The sequence below is a fragment of the Sinohyriopsis cumingii genome, chromosome 5 (genome assembly GCF_028554795.1).
Source record: "Sinohyriopsis cumingii isolate HCF-2022 chromosome 5, ASM2855479v2, whole genome shotgun sequence".
Lineage (NCBI taxonomy): Eukaryota > Metazoa > Mollusca > Bivalvia > Unionida > Unionidae > Sinohyriopsis > Sinohyriopsis cumingii.
In genome coordinates, this window is record NC_142965.1 from 25,513,642 (window position 1) to 25,538,338 (window position 24,697).

At 36.9% G+C, this 24,697-nt stretch overlaps 1 protein-coding gene across 1 annotated transcript in view; it reads right to left on the reverse strand.

Annotated features, from left to right (window-relative positions):
- The window catches only part of LOC149798821 (calpain-5-like), a 96,673-nt gene that overhangs the window by 47,785 nt on the left and 24,191 nt on the right, over positions 1-24,697 (reverse strand). The window contains exons 6-10 of the mRNA XM_089957717.1: positions 17,284-17,480; positions 10,457-10,534; positions 6,229-6,409; positions 2,766-2,879; positions 1,032-1,234 (exon numbers count right to left, since the gene is read on the reverse strand). Of these exons, the coding sequence (XP_089813843.1) occupies positions 1,032-1,234; positions 2,766-2,879; positions 6,229-6,409; positions 10,457-10,534; positions 17,284-17,480 (773 nt within the window). The remainder of the gene's footprint in view (positions 1-1,031; positions 1,235-2,765; positions 2,880-6,228; positions 6,410-10,456; positions 10,535-17,283; positions 17,481-24,697) is intronic.

The window sequence follows — 24,697 nt, forward strand, 5'->3', positions numbered from 1 at the left end:
GTTTTACATTCCCTGTTTGACAAGGCAATGTTTTACATTCCCTGTTTGATGAGGCATTCATGTTTTTCATTCCCTGTTTAATGAGGCATCATGTTTTACATTCCCCATTTGATAAGGCAATCATGTTTTTCATTTCCTGTTTAATGAGGTAATCATGTTTTACATTCCCTGTTTGATGAGGCATTCATGTTTTTCATTCCCTGTTTAATGAGGCATCATGTTTTACATTCCCCATTTGATGAGGCAATCATGTTTTTCATTCCCTGTTTAATGAGGCATCATGTTTTACATTCCCCATTTGATGAGGCATTCATGTTTTTCATTCCCTGTTTAATGAGGCACTCATATTTTTCATTCCCTTTTGACAAGGCATTCATGTTTTACATTTCCTGTTTAATGAGGTAATCATGTTTAACATTCCCTGTTAAATGAGGCATTCATGTTTTTCATTCCCTGTTTAATGAGGCATTCATGTTTGACATTCCCTGTTTAATGAGGCATTCATGTTTTACATTCCCTGTTTGACTAGGCATTCATGTTTTACATTCCCTGTTTAATGAGGCATGTCCGTTTGCAACCTTGGATGATTTCAAGCAACATCAGTTCAGCAATGAATCAGAAAATAAAAGTTTCTAAAACAGCACTGTCCAATGCCAATTTTCGATATGTTCTGAGGTTATAAATTATTCAGTGAAGTTGTTAGTCATATTTTTAATTAGGTTTAATTAATGGTATATTGTGTAATGTTAGTATAGCTCTCACCATGTTCTGAAATTATGCAGTACAACTATTTTGAGTTTTAATCAAAACCTTTTGTCTATTGTGTTTTAAGGTTTTAGCTTGTATTACTAAGTTACTATACACAATATGAGCTGGTCCATGCAAATATCTCATCAACATGACCAATTAATCACGTACTGGATCAGTAGCTTTTCCACGTTTCTAAACCTGTTGACCTGTAAAAATTTTGGAACAATTTTGCACAGGATCAGATCAAAAAAGCTTTAAATATTACCTCAGAAACAACTTACCTGAAACCATTGGCTGCACTGGTGTATAATCTGAAAAGAAATTCTCGTTCTATGTTGGGATCAAATGTACAAGCAACTACCACATATCGTCCTTTCTTCATTGGGTCTCTGCGGAAAATAGACCGACTGTCGCGGAACACTGAATTATGCACCACTTCTTGGAAAGTGTAATCATGAATTCTGTATATTCTGTTTTCTTCAACCTGAGGAAGACAATGTTAATCATGTTGTGTCAACAATTCTTGCCATATATACAACTTTGCATTACATTTTTGGCATCTTTCATAGTTTATAAAATCAGAGAGTTCATCTACATTTCAACTTATTTTACCACAGTTACTGCATCATTAGAAGTTTGACCTTTATCTGGAAGTTGGTTATTTTATTTACCTTATATTTGTACTGAAATTGGCACCAAAGATTCCAGAATTTCAAAAAAGTTCATTTTTAAGTTTAGGATTTGGAGACAATTCATCCACTCAGGATTCCCATCTTCTTCCCTTCGGCAGAGATCAGTTTGTACCTAGCCTAGAAGATGTTTGCTTTAACTGAAAAAGTGTCACCAAATGTGTGCATAAAACCTGACCTAAATGTCAAACCTTGATTGGTTGGGAATTGGTTTTAATGGCACTTTTAACACATTATTTGCTACTTTATACTGAGGAAAGTGCATTTCCATGGGACACAGTGAGGCAGCCAACCTGTGTTGGCTGGCAAGTGATGAGTCTGTGATCCTTGGAGTACACGTCTTGCGCTCTGAACTGAGCAGTCATGACTCCCCCAGGTGTGACAGATTGACAGACATACATTTAGATGGCCAATGTTAACACTATAAGCCTCTACCACCTTCATGTTGGAGGTGTGGGAAATGAAAATTCATTTTGTCATCTGAGTCTAACTTGGAGACTGGAAAACTGCACACAAGTCAACAACTGTTTCAGAATTTCAGATATTGAAAGAAAACATTACAGATACAGTACACCCTTTCTTAATTAAACACTGCTGGGATAACAGGTGGCTAGTATTAAGAGGTTTGATAGGTAACTAATTAAAACAGTATTGCTGGATACAAAACTTATGACTAGTCTGCAATGAATTAGGTAATAGAAAAGTTAGTTTAGATGTTGTTACCTTTAAAATAGTGAATCCTATTATAACACTGTTGTTACCTTTAAGATACTAAATCCTATTGTGACACTGTTGTTACCTTTAAGATAGTGAATCCTATTGTGACACTGTTGTTACCTTTAAGATAGTGAATCCTATTTTGACACTGTTGTTACTTTAAAATAGTGAATCTTATTGTGACATTGTTGTTAACTTTAAGATAGTGAATCCTATTGTGACATTGTTGTTACCTTTAAGATAGTGAATCTTATTGTGACACTGTTGTTACCTTTAAGATAGTGAATCCTACTGTGACACTGTTGTTACCTTTAAGATAGTGAATCCTATTGTGACATTGTTGTTACCTTTAAGATAGTGAATCCTACTGTGACACTGTTGTTACCTTTAAGTTAGTGAATCCTTTTGTGAGTGTTGTTACCTTTAAGATAGTGAATCTTATTGTGACACTGTTGTTACCTTTAAGATAGTGAATCCTATTTTGACACTGTTGTTACTTTAAAATAGTGAATCTTATTGTGACACTGTTGTTACCTTTAAGATAGTGAATCCTATTTTGACACTGTTGTTACTTTATAATAGTGAATCTTATTATGACATTGTTGTTACCTTTAAGATAGTGAATCCTATTGTGACATTGTTGCTGCCCTCTTTTCCACGTGTACTCTTCTGCATCAGCTGCATGATGGGCTCATCTTCATCCTCCGCAATGTCAAACACAAACTGGACATAGGAAATGAAACAAAGGAGTGGCAAATAGATTAGATCCCATAAAATGTCTTGCCTGTGACAAATTTACAGGGTTCTTGATAACCAGTGACAAATGTACAGACCTCTTGACAAGCAGGACACATGTACAGACCTCTTGACAAGCAGGACAAATGTAGACCTCTTGATAAGCAGGACAAATGTACAGACCTCTTGATAAGCAGGACACATGTACAGACCTCTTGACAAGCAGGACAAATGTACAGACCTCTTGATAAGCAGGACAAATGTACAGACCTCTTGATAAGCAGGACACATGTACAGACCTCTTGACAAGCAGGACACATGTACAGACCTCTTGACAAGCAGGACAAATGTACAGACCTCTTGATAAGCAGGACAAATGTACAGACCTCTTGACAAGCAGGACAAATGTACAGACCTCTTGACAAGCAGGACAAATGTACAGACCTCTTGACAAGCAGGACAAATGTACAGACCTCTTGACAAGCAGGACACATGTACAGACCTCTTGACAAGCAGGACAAATGTACAGACCTCTTGATAAGCAGGACAAATGTACAGACCTCTTGACAAGCAGGACAAATGTACAGACCTCTTGACAAGCAGGACACATGTACAGACCTCTTGACAAGCAGGACAAATGTACAGGGTTCTAGGTATGCAGTGAAAAATGTACAGTGTTGTTGATAAGTAGTGTGTGTGCGTGTTGGATATTTAACATTGCTTTAAAGAAAAAACAGTCATGTTGCTACAATGTCTGCAGTGTGGCAGCTTATAGTAATGTCTAGCACTGGGGCATCATGCCACAGACATATATCATGATGTTACCCAGTCACATTATTCTCTATATATGTCGCTACTTGTCAGCATACCTGTACATTTGTCATACTTATAGTACTCTCTACATTTGTCACAGCTGATCAGCAATCCTGTACATCTATCACTACTCACAGCACTGGTGGCCTAGTGGTTAGAGCATCTGTCTCAGATGCATAAGGTCGTGGATTTAAACCCTGGCCGAGTCACACCAAAGACTTATAAAAATAGTATTTACAGCTGCCTCACTAGGTGCTCAGCATTTAGAGGTTAGTGTTAGGACTGGTTGGCCTATGACATCATGCTATATGTCTGTGGCATGATGCCCCAGTGCTAGACATCACTATAAACTGCCACACTGCAATGTAGTGATATGACTAAAAAATTGTTAAAGCTACATTAAAATCCAAATCACTCACTCATTCACTCACTCAAATGACTTGCATTTTCAGTCAAGATCAATTGTTAATTATTGTTTCGTTAGGTCTGCAAACGTGTTGTTTTGCTTCTTATTCCTGGTCAGGGTTAACCCTAAGCTACACAAATTTCTGAAGGTCAGATATGGGGTCATACACAAACCAAACAATACAGTTAAAAAGCACATAGTGTTAGAGACTAATGTATTGTAATTTATTGTGTCACTTATGAAAATGTCATGTCATCCCTACTAACACATGACTGATTGTGGAAGTAATGCATGTATTGCAGAAACAGAAGATCTATGTCACTCCTTCATAAAGATCTAAACAATTATTAAAACAAAATATTACAGTTCATAGTGATCTTGATGCCTTGATCAAAATATCTCTAAGGATGTGCCATGCACACTTGTGAATTTGGTTAAATGTCAAATGTCTATTGTTTGTTTTCAACTTAAAAATCAAAGAATCTGATCACTGTGATCTTTGAACTTTTAGTAGTCACAATGTCTGGCACTTTATGGTCTTGTCATTAACAATGGAAGTTTGATAATTGTTCCTAATTAATCTGACGTCAAGGTGTTGTTGAAATGAATAATAATGTGGAAGGGAGCCCCGAGTAGCCGAGTGGTCTAAAGTGCTCTCCGTTACGGATCACTGCCATCTCACCTCTGTCTGCGTGGGTTTGATTCTCGGATTCAGGCAATGTGGGTATGTGAGAAAGCTTGCCAGTAGCTTCTCGTGGGTCGGTGGTTCTTTTGGGGCTTTTCCCGGGTTCTTCCTCCACCATTAATACTGGCTGCCATGTATAGCCTATCGTGTGCTGAAAAATGGCGTCAAACCCTACAACAACAAAATAATGTGGAATATTGTCAAATCTTAGATGTTCAGAGATTTTAATTTCCAGCAAAAATATAGGGCATTCTGCATGGGGGTCTCTACAGATAATCTATTATTCGCTCATTCTTTTAAGGTACTGTTTGTGACCAGCAGTGCCTTTGGTTATTGAGACAACAAACAAATGCAAACTTTTTTCTTTGAATAGTATCTGGTGTGTTTCTGTGTGTAGTATAGAGCTTTGCAGCTAGTTACTGTGGCTGACTGGATAAAGTGTGACACACACATACACACCACATTCACACATACAACTTTGGAACATGAGGTTGTGAGTTTGCATTCACTGGCAAGAATATTCATTTTTTTCCCCTCCATAACGCTATAGTATCTAATATGGTATTAATATTCTGACCACTTTCTGAACTTTTCCAAATTTTACATTTTGTATGTGTAGATTTATAATTCGTAAAAATAATACAATTTTAATTTGGAAAATTGCTTAAAAATGTCAAAATATCATGCATCAGAAAAGTCAAATTTCGTTAGCATTAACAATCATTTTAGTGTCATGTCTAAAATTGGTGAAAAATTCTTCAAACATATTCAGAATCATGAAAAACTTTCATGGCAGAAATGTCTTTCTGGCTTGGTGTGAACGATGAGGCCCCTAATTGCATATGGTTTGCTGTCATGAAAAACTTGTATTGTTACCAAAGCATGGACAAAAATGTTTTTTTGTGATTCCATATTTTATGAGAGAGAGAGAGAGAGAGAGAGAAGATTTGTCATCTGCAGTCAATATGAGTCAAATCAGTGAGACAGAGAGAAGAATAAGAGAGTTGTCATCAATTTCAGTAAGACAACGAATTCATTCCTCATCTCTCACTATATGTGCCTGTATAATTCCTGCAACACAAACTTGTGAATACCTTTTATTGCTCTTTGCCTCCTCCCTCTCTCTGAGGATAAATCGGCAGATGTTAAATTTACTTTTCTCTGATGAAATGACTTCACGCAAATAAAAGACCTATCAATATCAGTAATACCATTTTCTTTATCATTCCTTTAAGCATCAAGCAATACAGCTCTTTTTATGATTCTACAAACATGTAGTTTACCTGTGGGTTGTGAGTGATGGTTTACCTGTGGGTTGTGAGTGAAGGTTTACCTGTGGGATGCGAGTGATAGTTTACCTGTGGGTTGTGAGTGATGGTTTACCTGTGGGTTGTGAGTGATGGTTTACCTGTGGGATGTGAGTGATAGTTTACCTGTGGGTTGTGAGTGAAGGTTTCCTTGTTGTTAAGACAACCTCCACACAAATTTGGTTTCTTCCAGGCACTATGACATATTCCCTCATGCCAAGTCTTGGAAAAGCTTAACCATGATGTGTTCACTGTTCTACAGAATGAGATGTTCTCAAAATATTTACAGAAATCATCCATTGTCATCCTGAAAATGTGAAAACCAAAAACTGTTAAATCATACATCCTATTTTCAAGCTGCAAATAATCCCAATATACCATTCTAAATATGAGGGCCAATAGGCTTGAAACCACTCACCTGGCCAAGAAACCTGGGTCAGTAGGATGCGTTTTGTAGAAAACTCTACCAAAATTGTGCTGACTGTATGTATTCTGAAAACCGTTTCGATGTTCTTCTATATCCAAAAACATTATTAACACAGACATAAAAGGGAGATAACTGGATTCACGTTTGTAAAATATCTATATCCCTTCTACACACCAAAATATTTGCAAACAACTTGAATCAATGCTGACATGGCCTAAAAATCTAATCAGGTTATCTACAGATCAATAAAAATAAAAACACAAAATTTAATTTCTCTTCTTTAAGTGGTTTCATTAAATTATGATAAATACTCACTTTCTGGCCATAAAACCCCCAAATGTTGAAAAATATAAGTAAAAAATGAAATTGCTTTAATAATAATAATAATAATACTTTATTTTCACAGGGTGACTCAATTAGTTACAAACGAGAAACTAATCCGCTTTGAGGCCCTCTAATGTGTACATTGCTAATCTCTATGTTCACACACCCACACTGTTTATAAACATCTATTCATATAAATACTACATTGCATAAAAAACTGAAAATGAAGCAAAGGAGGTGGGTGGTACAACATGTACTTTTATAAGTACGCCATTCTTTATGATTTCATCCATCTAATGCATCTATTGTGGAAGGAAGAGATGCTTGGAGCTGATTTAATACCATGTGGGATGTTATTCCAAACAAGTGCACCTGAAAATTAAAAGCTATTTTTGAATAGCTCCTTTTTGGGCCTGGGTACTTTGAAATGTTGCCCTTTTAATCATCTTAGATTTGAGGTACCAGTACAGTCTCTCTCCTGGAAAATGATGTTTAGATAGGCGGAGGCAGATTTTGTATAAACCTTGTACATCATTTTGGCCTTTGTCAAACATATTGTTTCATGTATTGGTAATACCTTGAATGTAAGCACTGCAGTTTGAACATTTTCTGTTTGCTGATCAATAATTATTTTACATGCCCTCTCCTGGAGCTTGGAATTTTTTTGTTGTTACAATGGCCTGAAAATTTAATCAAGACATCTACATATAAAAAAGGGAATAGAATTTATTTTGTCTACATCAAGTGGATTTTGTTTAATCATGCCAACAAGTTTTTTGTCAAAGAATTCAAGATATTAAAAAGTTTTAAAAAATTTGGATGAAAAAAAGGGAAAAATTGTTGAAATGGCCTGAAAATTGAATAAGATTATCTGCATATGCCGACACTACATTAATTTGTCTAGGACAATCTTGCTAACGAAATTCTCGGCAGGGAAGGACCGAATCAATCTTTGACAGCCAAGGTTCAGATAACACTATCTACACCTTGGCAGATCGAACAGATATATTGGTGTTTTATCTTAGCGACATCTATTAGATTTCATGAGTTGCCTACCTTAATATGTAATGCCAACTAACCAACAGTGTGACGCATTGTACATCGGACAAATGACCTAAAATGGATACTTTGTAAGATTAACATAGAAAGTATGACTATGTACCAGAGGGAAGCCAGTACAGGTGTATTTTAGTCAAAGGTACCTGTGCAAACACAGACCGGCATTGGAAAATTGCTTATTTTTCAGTCCCTTCAAGTTGTGTCTCGATCACATAGGAATACTGTTCAAATTTGAACAACTTGACTTATATTTGATGCGGCAGCTTGCCGCCACATCCAATGAAATGCACAGACCTAAAGCACAAAAATGACTGCTCATTATGCCAAGGTGTAGATAGGGTTGTCGGAAACTTAGATGGACTGAATCAAGATGTTCCCAATGCATGCAGTAGGCATGAAAAATGTTAACATTGGACATACAAATAGGCATAAAGACGTAAAGGTAAAACACTATGTCAAGTTCTTGCCACAGCACAACTGAAAAAAAATTAAGTGTACAAGGTATTCTTTGTTTGCCTTGCACAGGCAGATTTTACCAACTTGCAGCAAGCTCCCATTGGATACAAGTGAAATATTTACATAGGTCTGAATCTGTAGCTATGACACCAAAGGACATCACTTATAAATTACTAAAACTTCCCAACTGTTGACTAAACAGGACAAATTTACTTCATTATGGTGTTTGACAGTTTCAAAGATAAACAAATCAAGGACAATTTGATACAGCAATATTTTGAAATATCCAATAATCACTGATACAATGATATTTTGCAATATCCCATAACGACTGATGCAATGATATTTTGGAATATCCCATAACTATTGACACAATGATCACTGGAATATCCTATGAACATTGATACAATGATATTCTGGAATATCCTATGACCATTGATCCAATGATATTCTGGAATATCCCATAACCATTGATCCAATGATATTTTGGAATATCCTATGACCACTGATACAATGATCATTGGAATATCCTATGACCATTGATACAATGATATTTTCAAATTTCATATAACCATTGATATTCTGGAATATCCCATAACTATTGTAACAATGATATACTGAAATATCCTATGACTACTGATATGATACAGTGGTCCCCCTCTTATACAGCCACCCCTTCAGCACTGGGAAATCTAATTTTAGCATATGCTGACCCTGTTATGATCTTCACAATTACATCTGGTTGTAATCATCAAAGAGAAGAACTCGACAGATGTGTGAGGCCCAAAACTCTATCATAACATTGTTAAGCCCATTTCCTGTAAATGACGGCTTTTATAAACAATGATATAATATTAATCTTACTGTTACATGTACTTTAGTCAACACTTCTTTCAGTAATGGAAACTTGACATTGGGAAACATGTATCGATGATAGAGATAATCTGATTACTTTACCTTACGTCACGATATGAATTAATTATTGGTTCTGGATACATCTGAGAAAAAAAAGTGGCCACTCATGAGGGCAACATTTTAGTTTTGTACTAATATGCTGGCCACTGGTCATGTTAGAGGGATGGCCATTCCTGAGGGGTACTTTTGAATACAAACTCATAGGTGCCAAGGGATTAGGGCAGTAAGAAGTGGGTGGCCGCTGGTCAGGTGGGCCGTTCAAGAGGACTACTGCATTTGAAATATCCCATAACCATTGATGAAATGATATTTTGGAATATCCCATAACCATTGATGAAATGATATTTTGGAATATCCCATAACCATTGATGCAATGATATTTTGGAATATCTCATAACCATTGATGAAATGATATTTTGGAGTATCTTATAACCACTGATGCAATGATATTTTGGAATAATGCAAGGATATTTTGGAATATCTTATAACCATTGATGCAATGATATTTTGGAATATCTTATAACCATTGATGAAATGACATTTTGGAATATCCCATAACCATTGATGCAATGATATTTTGGAATATCTTATAACCATCAATGCAATGATATTTTGGAATATCTCATAACCATTGATGCAATGATATTTTGGAATATCTTATAACCATTGAAGAAATGATATTTTGGAATATCTCATAACCATTGATGAAATGATATTTTGGAATATCCCATAACCCTTGATGCAATGATATTTTGGAATATCTTATAACCATTGATGAAATGATATTTTGGAATATCCCTTAACCACTGATGCAATGATATTTTGGAATATCTTATAACCATTGATGAAATGATATTTTGGAATATCTCATAACCATTGATGCAATGATATTCTGGAATATCCCATAACCATTAATGCAATGATATTTTGGAATATCTTATAACCATTGATGAAATATTTTGGAATATTCCATAACCATTGATGCAATGATATTTTGGAATATTTTATAACTATTGATGCAATGATATTTTGGAATATCTTATAACCATTGTCCAGCTGCTCTGAGCATATAAGTCAAAGCCTTAGAACTGTCAGACATCGACCAGCTGTATTTACAAGAGGTAGATAGTTCATCATATTGTACTATAATGATAAAACATGAAATGTGCTTACCAGAACTCTCCATCTTCCTCAAATGTCAGTCCAATCTTCTCTCTATCTGACTTGGCAATCTTGTTCCATTCTTCAGACCTAAAATAATGCAATAAAATGATGCATCACATTATCAAAGTATTAGCAAGTAACTAGTTTTGATATATGAACAGTAAGTAGCAGCATGAAATGAAGGGTTCTGTGGATCATGTCATGATGTCATGTCAAAGTAAATGATGGAGTGGATCCTGTCATGTTATGTCAAAGTAAATGATGGAGCTCTGGGTAAGATTCAATGATATGGGCATTTTACTCCATGATTTGGAGGCATATTATGTTCTTTTGAATTTTCAATAGGATACTACCATAAAAACTCCTGATAGCAGACTGAGTTACAGTCAACATGAGGGTTATCACGACTCTGAAAAATGAGTTACTGACCATATATAACCATGAGTTATTGACCATATACTACCATGAGTTATTGCCCACATATAACCATGAGTTATTGCCCATATATAACCATGAGTTATTGACCATATATAACCATGAGTTATTGCCCATATATAACCATGAGTTATTGCCCATATATAACCATGAGTTATTGCCCATATATAACCATGAGTTATTGCCCATATATAACCATGAATTATTGACCATGACTACCTCAGGCTCTAATAAATGTTGGTTATCAACACAGTCAAGTATTATCATCTGAAACATGCGGGTACCTGCAACAACCACATAGTTTTAGATTTCGTGAATGTGCCATAATATGATTGTAAAGAATTCTATTTGCCTAATCAGTGGTGTTGGAGATGCTGCCTGTTAAACAGTCACAACCTGCCGCCCTAATGTATGCATTCAGCAGGACATGCATTTGTAAATGGACTGAAATGCATTCAGAAGCTGATGATGTAAGTTGTTGAACTCCATTCTTGAAATAGTATGCATTGTTGAATACCCTGATAAAAAATCATGGTGATTTTGTGGCCTAAAATTAGTGTATCTATCCTCTGTATTTGATGTAGGGGATTTGGTATGATAATTTACTGCACAGCAAATATATGTTATTTAGAGTAGAAGGGAGCATTGGGAATTATTTAACCAGCAAACAAACGAGTTATTTAGTGTAGGAGGGAGCACTGGGAATTATTTAAACAGCATTTAAATAAGTTATTTAGTGTAGAAGGGAGCCTTGTGGCTCTTCTACAAAATGGGTAGAAAATATCAAGATGTCAATGGTAAGAACCCTTACAAAAGTTATGATTCAGTTTCATCAAATTGTTGAAGACTGAAAGATAACATAAAAATGCATGTTTTCAGACTTCCCAAGTTTGATTATGTTGTGTGATTTGAGGCAGAATGTGTCTCATTGCTTGGTTGTGTTTTAATTGCACTTCATCAGATTAGCAGCAATTTTATAAAATGTGCTGAAAACAAACCAGTTGAAGAAAATGAAAAAAGGAGTCATTTGAAGGTCGGACACTATAATGGGTGAAATGAATTTCCAGGAATTCAATATAGGACATTACTTCCTTTTAAAACCGCTCCGGTGGCCTAGTGGTTAGAGCATCCGCCTCGGAAGTAGGAAGCCGTGGGTTCAATCCCCAGCCAAGTCATACCAAAATCTTACAAAAATGGTACTAACAGCTTCCTAGCTTGGCGCTCAGCATTACAAGGTTAGTGTTAGGACTAATCGGCCTAGTGTCAGGATAACGTGACTGGGTGGGACATCACACTACATGTCTGCAGCATGATGCCCCAGTGCTAGACATCACTAAAAACTGCCACACTGCAGACATCACAGTGATATGACTGAAAAATTGTTAAAGCTACATTAAAAGTCCAAATCACACACACACTTCCTTTTAAATGTTGATTATCGAAACCATTTCTGATATTCTTTAGCAATAACAAGATTTTCTAATTAGCTGCTGTTGTATTGCATATCTGCTGACACATTGGTACCATTTTCAATTAGGACAGAAAACCACATGTCATAATGATTATCCATTCAGGGGAGTAATGTGAGCAGTGACAACAAGATGATTCAGGCAGTCATCATCGTGGCTATACTGGATGTACAAATGGAACCATTTTGACTTAGGACCAACTAGGTATCACAAGAAGTCTATTGTTGAAAACCTCAGGTCGATATAGACATCCATTTGGACAAGAGGAGTGATAACAATATTTTCAAGATACAAGTTTCCATTCAAAAGGAGTATCAATAATAATTTCAAGATGGATGCTATTGTGGCCATACTGAACATCAGATTGGCGCCATTTTCAGTACCAGATCAACTGGACATCATAAGAAGTTTTCTAGTGAAAACCCCATGTCAATAAGACTTTTTGTCAAAGTAGAGTTGTGATAAGATTTTTAACAAGGCTGCCATAATGACATCAGATTGGCACCATTTATATTTAAGACCAGCATGGCATCATAAAAAGTCTTACAGCAAAAATCTCATGTTGATATAACCATCCGTTCAGGAGGAGTAGTGATAACAAGATTTCAAGCTGCTTGCTATAATGGGTGTTAGATTGGCACCGTTTTCATTTAGGACCAACCAAACATCATAAAAAGTCTTTTAGTGAAAACTTCTATCTGTTCAGGTGGAGAAGCAATAACAAGATTTTCAATACAACTGCCATGGTGGCAACCATAATGTACAACAGATCAGCACCATTTTCATTTGGGACATTAAAAGACGACTTTTAGAAAAACCCAACAGTGATATGACCATCCATATAGAAGTAGTGATATCAAGTCTTTAGTGAAAACTCCATGCTCATTTGACCACCCATTAGGGAGGATTAGATTTTAAGGTGAAAACTGTGGTGGCCATATTGAATGCACAAGCAGCACCATTTTCATTTAGGACAAACCAAAGAATGGGATGAATGTGTGTGCAAAGGTTCAAGGCAATCTTCCAAGTAGTTTAGGAGGAAAAGTGATAACAAACACGTGGTAAGGATGTACTGATGACTAATGATGGATGACAAACAGTCCATCACATAAGCTCTTCTGATAGATTAACAGAGCTTAAAACGATTTAACCATCCATCCAGAAGGAGTAGTAATAACAAGATGTTTAAGATGGCCACTGTTGCAGCCATATTGGATGTCTGAACACTGTCATTCATGAACAACTCAACCATGTAATGCATATGTATGCAAACATTCAAGGCAGTCTTCCAAGTAGTTTAGGAGGAGAAGTAAAAACAAATTTGTAGTAATTAATGGACAGATGATGAATGATGGACAACAGACCATGCAATAAGCTCTTCTGGTCACCAATGTTAATCTTGTGTATTCTAGTGACATGTGTGACTTGTCCTCATGCATGCAGTTTTGAATGTATGAGTTAATCCAATATATTAGATCCCAAACCAATAAAAATGTGAAAGTAAATTGATTTGGTATATTGGGTTTGCCTGAGAAGACCTACCCAAACAACCTCTCAAATCCAGCAATCCCTCAAAGATGAAAAGTTGTCTTTCCCAACTATATAGCCTAGATATAAAAAGGAAATAAACTGTTACTAATTACCTCCCCTAAACACTATTTACTTAGTGAAAAATCAAGGAGGTGTGGGAGGGTTTAACAGTAATATGTCCAGGTAAATATTCTCAGAGCAACATAAAATTTATGAATAAACTTACTTTCTCTGTCAAATACATTCCCTGATCACATTAACATAAGAATATAGGTGAGAGAGAGAGGAAATACACAAGTATCCATCATCATCAGCATCCTTTAAGGAAAGAAAGGCTAAATTCCATGTAAGAAGAATAAACCATGTGCAATAACAACAACTCTCAGACAAGGAGGAAAAGATTGATTTTATCCACTTCGACCACACTGCATGGGTTTGAAGGATGGAATTTTTTACCACTATGTCTGGAAGAAAAAAAGTCAGTACCCATGGCTCTTCTCCATACCTTCAAGCAGTGCATGACAGCACAGACCAGGTGATGCATCATGACCCCTCTCACCATGTCTATAGCGGTGAGACAGCATGTTGCCACATTTTGGTGGTCTACAGAGAGCAGTAAGTTCTGAGTGAGGAAACCCAGTTGTGTCATCAGGACCAAGGAACCATCTAATCTGAACTGCAGCTAATTCACACCCATTTAAAGGTTGAAAGGGCTTGCAGTTCATTCACCCAGCATGCCAATGTGAGCACTGTTAGAAAACATGTCTGGTAGGACAGTAGCTTAATTAAGGTTCTGACTAAAGGTCAAAGTTGTACCAAGGTGAGTGATTTAGGATTCTCAAGGTCAAAGCTGACTAGCAAAAGTGTTAGGTCCTTGTTGGGCCTGTATTCAGTTAACCATAATGCATGAATGTGTTGGAAATCCCCTGGCAGGAACAGGAGCTAAACTTTTCTCTTGAAAAATCCAGAGGAAAAATGTTAGTCTGCTGTGAGTTCAATGCAATCAAAGAAATGATGTGGGAAGATCTTCTTGCACATGAGATTCTCTCCAAAATTGAAGTCTGAAACTCCACACATGGATCACCTTATAAGAAATGCATGAATAAACTCATCTGAGAGGGATGAAACACCGGCAAACAGGGTTATCTGAGCAGATTGAATTTCACTGGGATTTCCTGGAGATGTTTACTGCTAACTGAAGCAGATTATTCACCCAGGACTTATCCCCATCTGAGTGAGGCAACCAGAACTACTTTGATAGTCTAATCCCTGAATTTCGAAATGACTCTCAGGATCAGAACAGTTGGAGAAAATGTATAGCCCTAGATCCAATCCAAAATCACCACCAAAGCATCCAAGTTCTAAGCCTCTGGATCCAGAACCACAGAAACAAAGGTGGGTACCTTGTGACATCATTTCATCACAATGAGATCTATCATCAGATGCCCAAGAGTACAAAGATCAGTTATAATACATGGATGAAGGAATTATTCAGTGTGCAGAGTCTGCCCCTCCTTGTCAGAGAATGGACCAAAACACTGTATCTGCCAGGAATATGTATGATCTGAACTTATCACCTTGTGTCAAAAGCACCAGTCTAGAAACTCTAAAACCAGGACACAAGTCTGGTGAGTTGTTCCCCCACTGGAGTAGTAAGTGAACACTATGGAATTGTCCATCTTTCTCATGATCACTTTTTGCACAGTTGATCACTCCAACAATGAAAGCCATTCACTGCAGCCTTAATTTCTAAAAGCATTATCAAAAATGTCTTCTCCTTTGGGTCCACCACTGTTTACTTTGGTGTAAAGAAGCAGCAAAAGATTTAATTCTAGTAATAAAGAAAATCATCTTTATGTTTCAGATTTTGTCATAAATCTTTCTAGCTTCCCACTTAATAATTCACACATCACAGTCTTAAACAAGGGGTTATCATTTAGCCCTACCATGGACTTATCTTCTCTTGACGAATTAAGCTGAAACACCTTTTACATTATACACTGAAAACGGATGATTAGATGAACTCTTCTGAACACGAAATTGTTCATTGATGCAGACAAAAAAGCACACAGATACCACCCAACTACAATCAATATATTGAAATTTTCTTTAAACTGGAAAAATTATCACTGTTAACTTTAAACAAAAAGTGATATATCACCTGAACATCACAAATGAAAACCAGTCCCTTAGAGAACTATGCAATAATGAAAGTATTGTTATTAACAAAACCCGAAAAAGGCACTGCTGTTGTAATCATGAGAACTAATGATTACATCCTTGAAGCTATGAGACAATTAAATGATGAGATATAATAATACCAAAGTAAGGAAACTGAAACACACCAAAATATGGAGGAAAAAAGCCTGGTACTACAAATTCATGACAAAGGGGAATCAGAAAAGGTTTTTCCTAACCTTATCAATGACAAATTCCATACTCTTACATTCTATCTTCTTCCAAAAATCCGTAAAAAGCCGTATTCCAGGAAAAATTCATGAAAGACCAATTATTAGTGGAAACAATTCGCCAACAAAAAAAATTAATGGTCCAATAAATGAACACATTAAATCATTTGTCAAAATATTACTTTTATACATCAAGTATGTTACAGATTTTATAAATAAAATTCAAGCTATCCACAATTAACTGGATGATTCTTTATTGTCACCAAGGATTTCTCTTCTGTCTACACCTGGGTTTCACTTCAATAGCCAGAACTCTAGCTACTGTATAACAATCCAAAGTATTGTCTCTCCATCAGAGCAACTTAGCTTTATTAAAACTGGCATTGCCCTGCAATAATTTTACCTTCAATGGCTCTCATTATCTGCAAATTGGCAGAACTGCCATGGGAACCAAAGTAACCCCATTACATGCCAATATTTTTTATATGGTGGTTAAGGACTGGCATGTTAGCCTCGATTTTGAATGAACCAATCATGCTTTGGAACTCATTATCCCTACATACCTGCAGTACATTTACTCAAAGAGTAACTGGGTGCCCGTTCTAAACCAAAAATTGCAAGGAATTTTTTTTAATATTACAAAAACAGATTTTAAACATGAAAAACGTACACCAACATTCAAGTCCCAAATATGAGAAAATCAGGACACTTGGCAGCTAAGAAAATTTGTAACTTCCAAATCTGCTCTTGATAAATAAACAATATCTAGGTGAATAAACAAGGTTCAAGAAAACAGTGACTGGTGAACAAATAGCTTTGTCAGAAGTGATCAGTCTACGATTTTGCAGACTGGTTTAGGCCACATATCAGGACAGTAGAAAATGCTAAACGAATACAGAGAAAGAGACAAACAGTATTCTGTTCAGACCATTAATAATGATCTGACCTACTGTGTTTTCTTATGGTATCTCTACTTTTATTTTGTTTCTATTACCCATCACTGAATGGTCCTTTCCATTCCCCTTGGCCCCAGGGGTTTCTTAGTCTGACCATGGAGATTTTCTCCCTGTTGAAAAGGCCAAATAGCCCTGACCCTTGTAAGGCAATATTCTTTACTGCTGTAATACCATAAGCATGTCCCTTCACAAGCCCCATTGGTGCTGGTGCTTCCATCTCATCCCTTGTCTCAGCCTGTTCAATGAGACAAGAGGAGAATTTATTAAGAATATTTGTGAGCCAGTGCACAAAGGCTGGGGTGCTGAATACATTAAATACAAAATGTAGTGAAAATCATCTGGGGATTATTGCACAAAAAATATACATTCAATTTTTTATAAGTTTTTACATAAGACTTTGGTAGTTGATGACAGGTGTTTTACTAACAATAATTATATACATTTGTAAAAAAAAAATCTTTCACAAATTCATCTAACTTTATGGCAACTCCCAGGCTGGTGTAAGTGTGAAGTTTTCCCATAAATGTGTTTGCAAAGAGTGAGAGTCAGAGAGTAGGTTATTTTGAGATGCTTCCTGACATTCCTATATATACAGTACAGTAGGTTTTCCTCTAACAAAAATATTATGACAGATATATTTACATGCTCTCTATAAAAGAATGACATGTAAGAATTCATATCCACACTGCTACATTTTACTTTGTTGATTAACCTGAAAAAGATAATTTTTAAATAAATTATGTTTCTCCGATAATACTTACCCAAATACCCAAATCCAGCACAAATAAACAGACAAAAATGCTTCTTTTCAGTCGATCATGTAGACAAAGGGCAATAACTCTTGCCCATTACCTCCCTCTGCTACCACCAGGTGTCACTAGCTTTAAGGATGAGCTATATTTTAACTAGGATGATAGTATGGTGGGGTAGTTTGGAGAGTTTTTAAGTAATGTGATTAGGTAAGTATTATTGGAGAAACATAATTACTTAAAAATTTGCTTTCTCATTCAAATACATTCCGTGATTACATTAAGGAGAATAGGTAATAGGAAGACGGAACGCTAAGCATCCTACCGTTACCTCAGGTATCCTTCTATCGAGGACAGATTAAGATTACCTATGTGAATGATAACCACATATCCTAATTAAATAAACACAGCACATGGTCACATGAACCATGACTGATCTATCAGGTCAAGAAGATGATAAACGAAATCTTACCATCAAAATTCACTGGTGAATCTAGCAAAGCTAAGAGGCTGTGTTAGTATAATTGGGTCTATTGATCGCCGCAGTCATGGGATTCAGCTTTTGTCTCTGCTAAGTTAAATCCCCAAGATAAAATTTTTAGTAGATTGACACTGCCTGCCTGTCAACAGCTTCTTTGTTGTGTCTGACAAAAGCTTTGCATGGCCCCGAGTGGCCGAGTGGTCTAAAGTGCTCTCCATTACAGATCACTGCCATCTCACCTCTGTCTGCGTGGGTTCGAGTCTCAGATTCGGCCAATGTGGGTATGTGAGAAAGCCTGTCAGTAGCTTCTCGTGGGTCGGTGGTTCTTTCCAGGGGTTTTCCCGGGTTCTTCCTCCACCATTAATACTGGCCGCCATGTATAGCCCTTCATGTGCTGAAAAATGGCGTTGAACCCTACAACAACAACAAAACCTATGCATTTGAATGTGGGACTTGCAAAGATCACTCTTATTTCATGAGTTGAAATTCTAATGCGACAACTCTGATCTATTGAAATATCAGAGTATGCCAAGCACATATCCCAATTAAGCCACATAGACATGGCATCGAAGGCGGCTTCCTGCTTTCTCACATTCACAGGGACAAAATAACTTTGTGCATGCCATAATTTGTTTCAGTGTGCTTGAGTGCACAATCAGGATCTTACATGGTCACTGCTACAGATGAGAGGGAGTGTATGGTGGCTTTTGACTGCCCCTGATGGTGACGGTCCTTGGCTACTATGCCTGGTTGAGTCATGAGAATCACCAAACAATCTGATCTGAAATGACTGGGTTTACTGCATGCTGAAGATAAAACTATCAGCAATAAGGTTAACAGGATGACAACTTCTGCATGATTTGGACTACTGGCTTGAATTTTTCTGAATTTAGCCATGATACGATCAAAGACAGATTCCAGTTTGAAACAAGGCAAGTGATTTTGGCCTATTCAAATCAAAATTAAAATTGACAAGTAGGTATGATAGGTCATTATCATGACATATCTTTTCTGCCATGATGCCTGAATGTGTCAGACATCATGGAGTGGTAGCCATTGATGGTAACAGGTGCCCACTTTTTGTCTTTGTAGAGCCAGAGAAAAATTTCAGCTAGTTGAGGGACTGAGGAAACTCAAAGGGACTCGGTTACTGACTCAGCACAAGTCATTTTTTCCCTAATAAACAGAGTGGAAAGCATTCAGAGTGGAGAGTCCTCTTGCTCTCGAGATTTTTGACACAAATGAAGGTCTGAATTCTTTCTCTTGCAAGAGCCTTGAAGGAGACAATGATCCAAAGAGGTATAACACCTGCAACTGTTTTAGGGGAGATTCAGTTAGGTCATAATATTCCTGGGTAGGTCTATTGCTGGATCAAGTAGATCACCGACCCAGGACTTGTCCCATCGGAGAGAGGCTATCTGAATTATCTTGTAATTCTGACCTCTTATTTTTTGCATTATTTTCAGTACTAAAATCGTGGCACAAATACCCTAACCCCGCCCCCCCAATGATTGACAGTACATTCATGACCAAAGCTTTAGGGCCTTGAACCTGTAAGACAAAGATGGCCAATTGGTGTTTCCACATTGTTGCAATAGGTTGATCAACAGATGATCACCCAATCCAACTGATGAAGGGACCATTCCATATGGATAATCTGAGCCTTTCTGGAGAACACCAGCCAGGACACTGAGTCTGCTGGGAATGTGTCTGATTAGTATGTTGATCTAAAGTTGGTAGCACGGATGAAGAAAGTGCCAATTAAATAGATCAGGTGATCTGGTAATTCACCACTACGGAGTTGTCAGACATTATCAGGACTGATTTCTTGCAGAATATGTCCTTCTAAAACTGAAAGGCATTTATGATAGCTTCCATATGGAGGCTGATGTGAAGAAGCAGTTTCCCTAATCCCCATTTGCTGATGACTATATTCAAAGTCCAGCAACAAGTGGGCTCCCCAACCATGTTACTGGCATGTGTAGATTACAGCTGCAGATGGACCTTATCCAGAGGAATTCCTGTCATGAGCCAACTGTGGTTGTGCCACTGTCACAGGAATTATCTATTGTACCTCGCTAGTGATAGTGACGTTTTGATTGAATGGATTGAAAGGAGCACCTTATGCCAGCAAAGTCATCTGTAATAGATGCATATAGGCGCAGCACAGCGAGATCAATCTTGATGCTGCACTGAATAACCCCAGGAGCTGCAAGAATGTTCTCGCAGAAATTATTGTCCTGTCGGACGAGTTCAACAATCTATATGACGCTGATATGAGGGAGATGTACATGATTGAGACTGGTTATAACCTCAATACCCAGGTGGACTGGAATAATTGAAGATCAGGTTTATCATCAATTCATAAGAAAACTGAGATGATTCAAAAGAGACAAGAAGTTACTTATGAGGAGGAGGAGAATACTACTTACCATATGTTTTTGGAGGAGATTGTCTAGATATGCTGCTACTGCCAAAGAGAAAGTCGACAGAAACATGGTGATGATGCAATCCATAGTTTGGTGATGATCTAGAAGTTGATATTTAGCCTGAACAGAGAACTCGAAATTGTAAACTTTTCACAGTATGCAAACCTAAGAAACATTCACCAAGCTGGGTGAGCAGGGACATGAAAGTAAGCATCTGTGAGGTCAAGACTTGCCCCTATCTTGAATCTGGGAAGAAAAATGAATTCGTTGAGGCAACTTAAGTCTATGATCATCCTCAACTTGCCAGTGGCCTTTTTGGTACAGAACACGTATGAGCAGACCCCAAAGGTCATGGTTATCTTACAATTTCCATCACCCACCTGTCAATGGGAGCTGTATCTCCTGCTCAAAAATCTTATCCTCTCAATTTGACAGCACACACGTTAGAACAGGAAAGGAAGAAAGAGGAAGGGGTGAGATAAACAAAATCCCAAACCCCTCCTAAATGTAAGTACTCAAATCACCCATTTGTTATGCAGCAATAGATTGATCCATTATGACTGGAATCACACAGAGTCAGAGCAAGAGGTGGGGGTGTCAAGTCTCTTGTGGGAGGCAGAAGGTAGGGAGGTATTGTTTCCTATTTCACCTGTAAGGGTGCCTCCTAGACTGGTTCAGCTGTTATCTGATGGTGATACATTACAATAGCATGTAATAAAATAAAATTAAAAAAATAAAAAAATAACAAAGTATGTAAATTAAATGTACATAACACTTCCCTTCATAAAGAAAAAGAAAATTTTACTATTGATAACAAATAGAAAAAAATACATAAGATGAAGTCTTATAAATGTTTCCAATTTTATGTTTAAGTGGTCAAAGACTTGTGAGGTTGCAAGAACCAATCTGCACTCTACTCAGTCAAAAATGAAATTAAGGTATGAAAAAAATACAAAGGAAAGGAGTTTTCAGCATGGTGAAAAAACTGAAAACACACACACAGTATGATAAACAGTGGAATGTGTTTTGTACCAGACCATATTAATGGACTGCTTCCATTTTGGGATAAACCATTCAATGTAACAACGATGACACAATTCCTCTATATAACTGACAGCCAATATCCTGTATGTAAAGAGTGAATAAAGGAGAAGCTAGTTCTGTTGGATGATTCTTCAAACCAATACGGAGGGCTAGTTTGCAATGAGTCTGGTTGGCATGGTGTGGAAGACGGTCCGGTTGATATCGGTACCAGCTGTACTGTGAGCATGGCTGTTCGGACTGATCTATCACCTAAATCTCTGTCTTAATGTGCTTAGGAAATTTCAAGCCAGATGAGATGAACACTAAGATCTATGTTATTGTAATTTTATGATAAGATGGACAAATTTATCATCAAGATCTCTGTAATTGTGGAGAGGTGAAACTGTATACCTGACATGACAGATGGATCTATTATTAAAATCCCTGAAATTTTAACTATGTTTGGTTCGACTGAACAGTTTTACTGTGCAGTATACCAATGCTGTCGGAATAAGTGACCCGCCATCACTAGCCCAAGACAAGCAAATTGTGACCACTGCAGTAGTATAATGAATGTTTGTATGGCTAGACTGGTTGGTCAACAGTTGGAAAGGAATACGGCAGATGATAATTGCTATGACTGTTGGATGGCACAAGCAGCTGTGTGTCCATCCATCTATACAAGTCAAATTCTGGTTTGTTTAGTCCAGACAGCCATACGAGTAAATAATATACCTTTCTATCAGGCAAGAACATTGCCATGCATGGACAAAGTAGAAGGTATTGCATTTTCATGCTTTTATGGGACAGAGCACAAGGTATTGTATGTTGATGCCTTCAGGGTAGTGTACAATGTATTGTATATTCATGCCTTTATGGGACAGAGTACAAGGTATTGTATATTCATGCCTTTATGGGACTGATTACAAGGTATTATATGTTCATGCCTTTATGGGACAGAGTACAAGGTATTGTATATTCATGCCTTTATGGGACAGATTACAAGGTATTATATATTCATGCCTTTATGGGACAGAGTACAAGGTATTCTATATTCATGCCTTTATGGGACAAAGTACCATTTGTTGTACTTTTATGCCTCTATGGGAGAGAGCACACTTTAATGTACATTTTGCCTTTATGGGAGAGTACAAGGTACTGAACATTCATGCCTTTATGGGATAGTACAAGGTATTGTATATTCATGCCTTCCTGGGAGAGTACAAGGTATTCTATATTCATGCCTTTATGGGACAAAGTACCATTTATTGTACTTTCATGCCTTTATGGGAGAGTGAGTACAAGGTATTTTATATTTATGCCCTGATGGGAGAGAGTACAATTTATTGTATATTCATACTTTTATAGGAGAGTACAAGGTATTGCATATTCATACCTTTATGGTTGAATACAACATATTGTATATCCATGCCTTTATGGGACAGAGTACAATGTATTGTATATTCATCCCTTTGTGGGAGAGAGTACAAGGTATTATAGCATGCCTTTATGGGAGAGTACAAGGTATTCTATATTCATGCCGTTATGGGTGGAGATAGGCCTGACAGTACACCATTAGGCTCCATAGGAAGGGTGATATTTGACTTAAAGGCTTATCCCCAATGGGGTTCTGAAATATTTTCTGTTCCATCATCGACACTGTTGATGATAAAGCCTTATTTAGCATGATTCCAACTTTTGGTTGGAATCGTCAATCATTTCAACTGTATTAAGATCTTGTGTTGTCTTCTGAATCTTTGTTGGGGGTGGATGGGGCATCTCAGCATTCGCCATGAGACTTATGAGAGATTCTGAAGTGGGACATAGTCTCAGTACCTCATGCTGAGAATAAATATTGCTCTTTTTTGCAACCCTTGATTTTTTTTAATACTAAGGACATTAGACCCATGTATTCTCCAGACCTGCCAACCCTGATGAGTCTGTCACAGTAAGGCAGTTGATTTTTTCCCATAAGATTGACCAGTTTTCAGTAAGGTGTAACAAAATATCAATAACTGCTATTATAAAGCTGGAAAATGTAATTAATAGTTCGAAGTATCGATGATAAACATTAGATTCACCTGGAAAGTTGGTAAAGTACGTGTTGACTTTGTTTATCACTAGTAAAATGCACAAACTCTAGTTCCAAACCCTATGCAGCTCAATGGCGTGTTGATATCTCTCAACCTGTCATAATTCTGGGAAAAAAAATTCCATTTCACATGACAATGGCAATCATATCTCCTGCCATGAGACATAAAAAAATTGACATGTGATGTCCAACAAATGTAATTGTGTCTTTTCAAGCTTTTATTCACAAGAATCTGATTACTCCTTTTTATTCTTCTGATTTGATTATTTTAACTTTTCTAGAAGCTTATTTATCGTTTCGTCTTTAAACATCCATCTCTTTCTGGATGCCATTTTTAAAAATTCTATAATCAACAGTTTGATCATGCAGATGCTTTGCATGAACAAATAGGTGCAGTTTAAAGCATCTGGGGTGCTGCTGTAAAGTTTGTCTGGTCCCTGATTAATTTCACTAATTCTATGCTGAAACCTGGAACCAAATAAAACAAGGATGAACCAATTATCCAGATTTTTCGGCAATGATCATTTTTCTGTGTTTTTTTTGCTAGAATGCTAGAAGTCCATATTTTAAGGGTAATTTTCGTAAGACTTACGGCAAAATCGTAAGAGTTGGCAGGTCTGATTCTCTATCCACAGTGAACACACTTTACAAATGTGTGCCAAGAGGAACAATTGATTC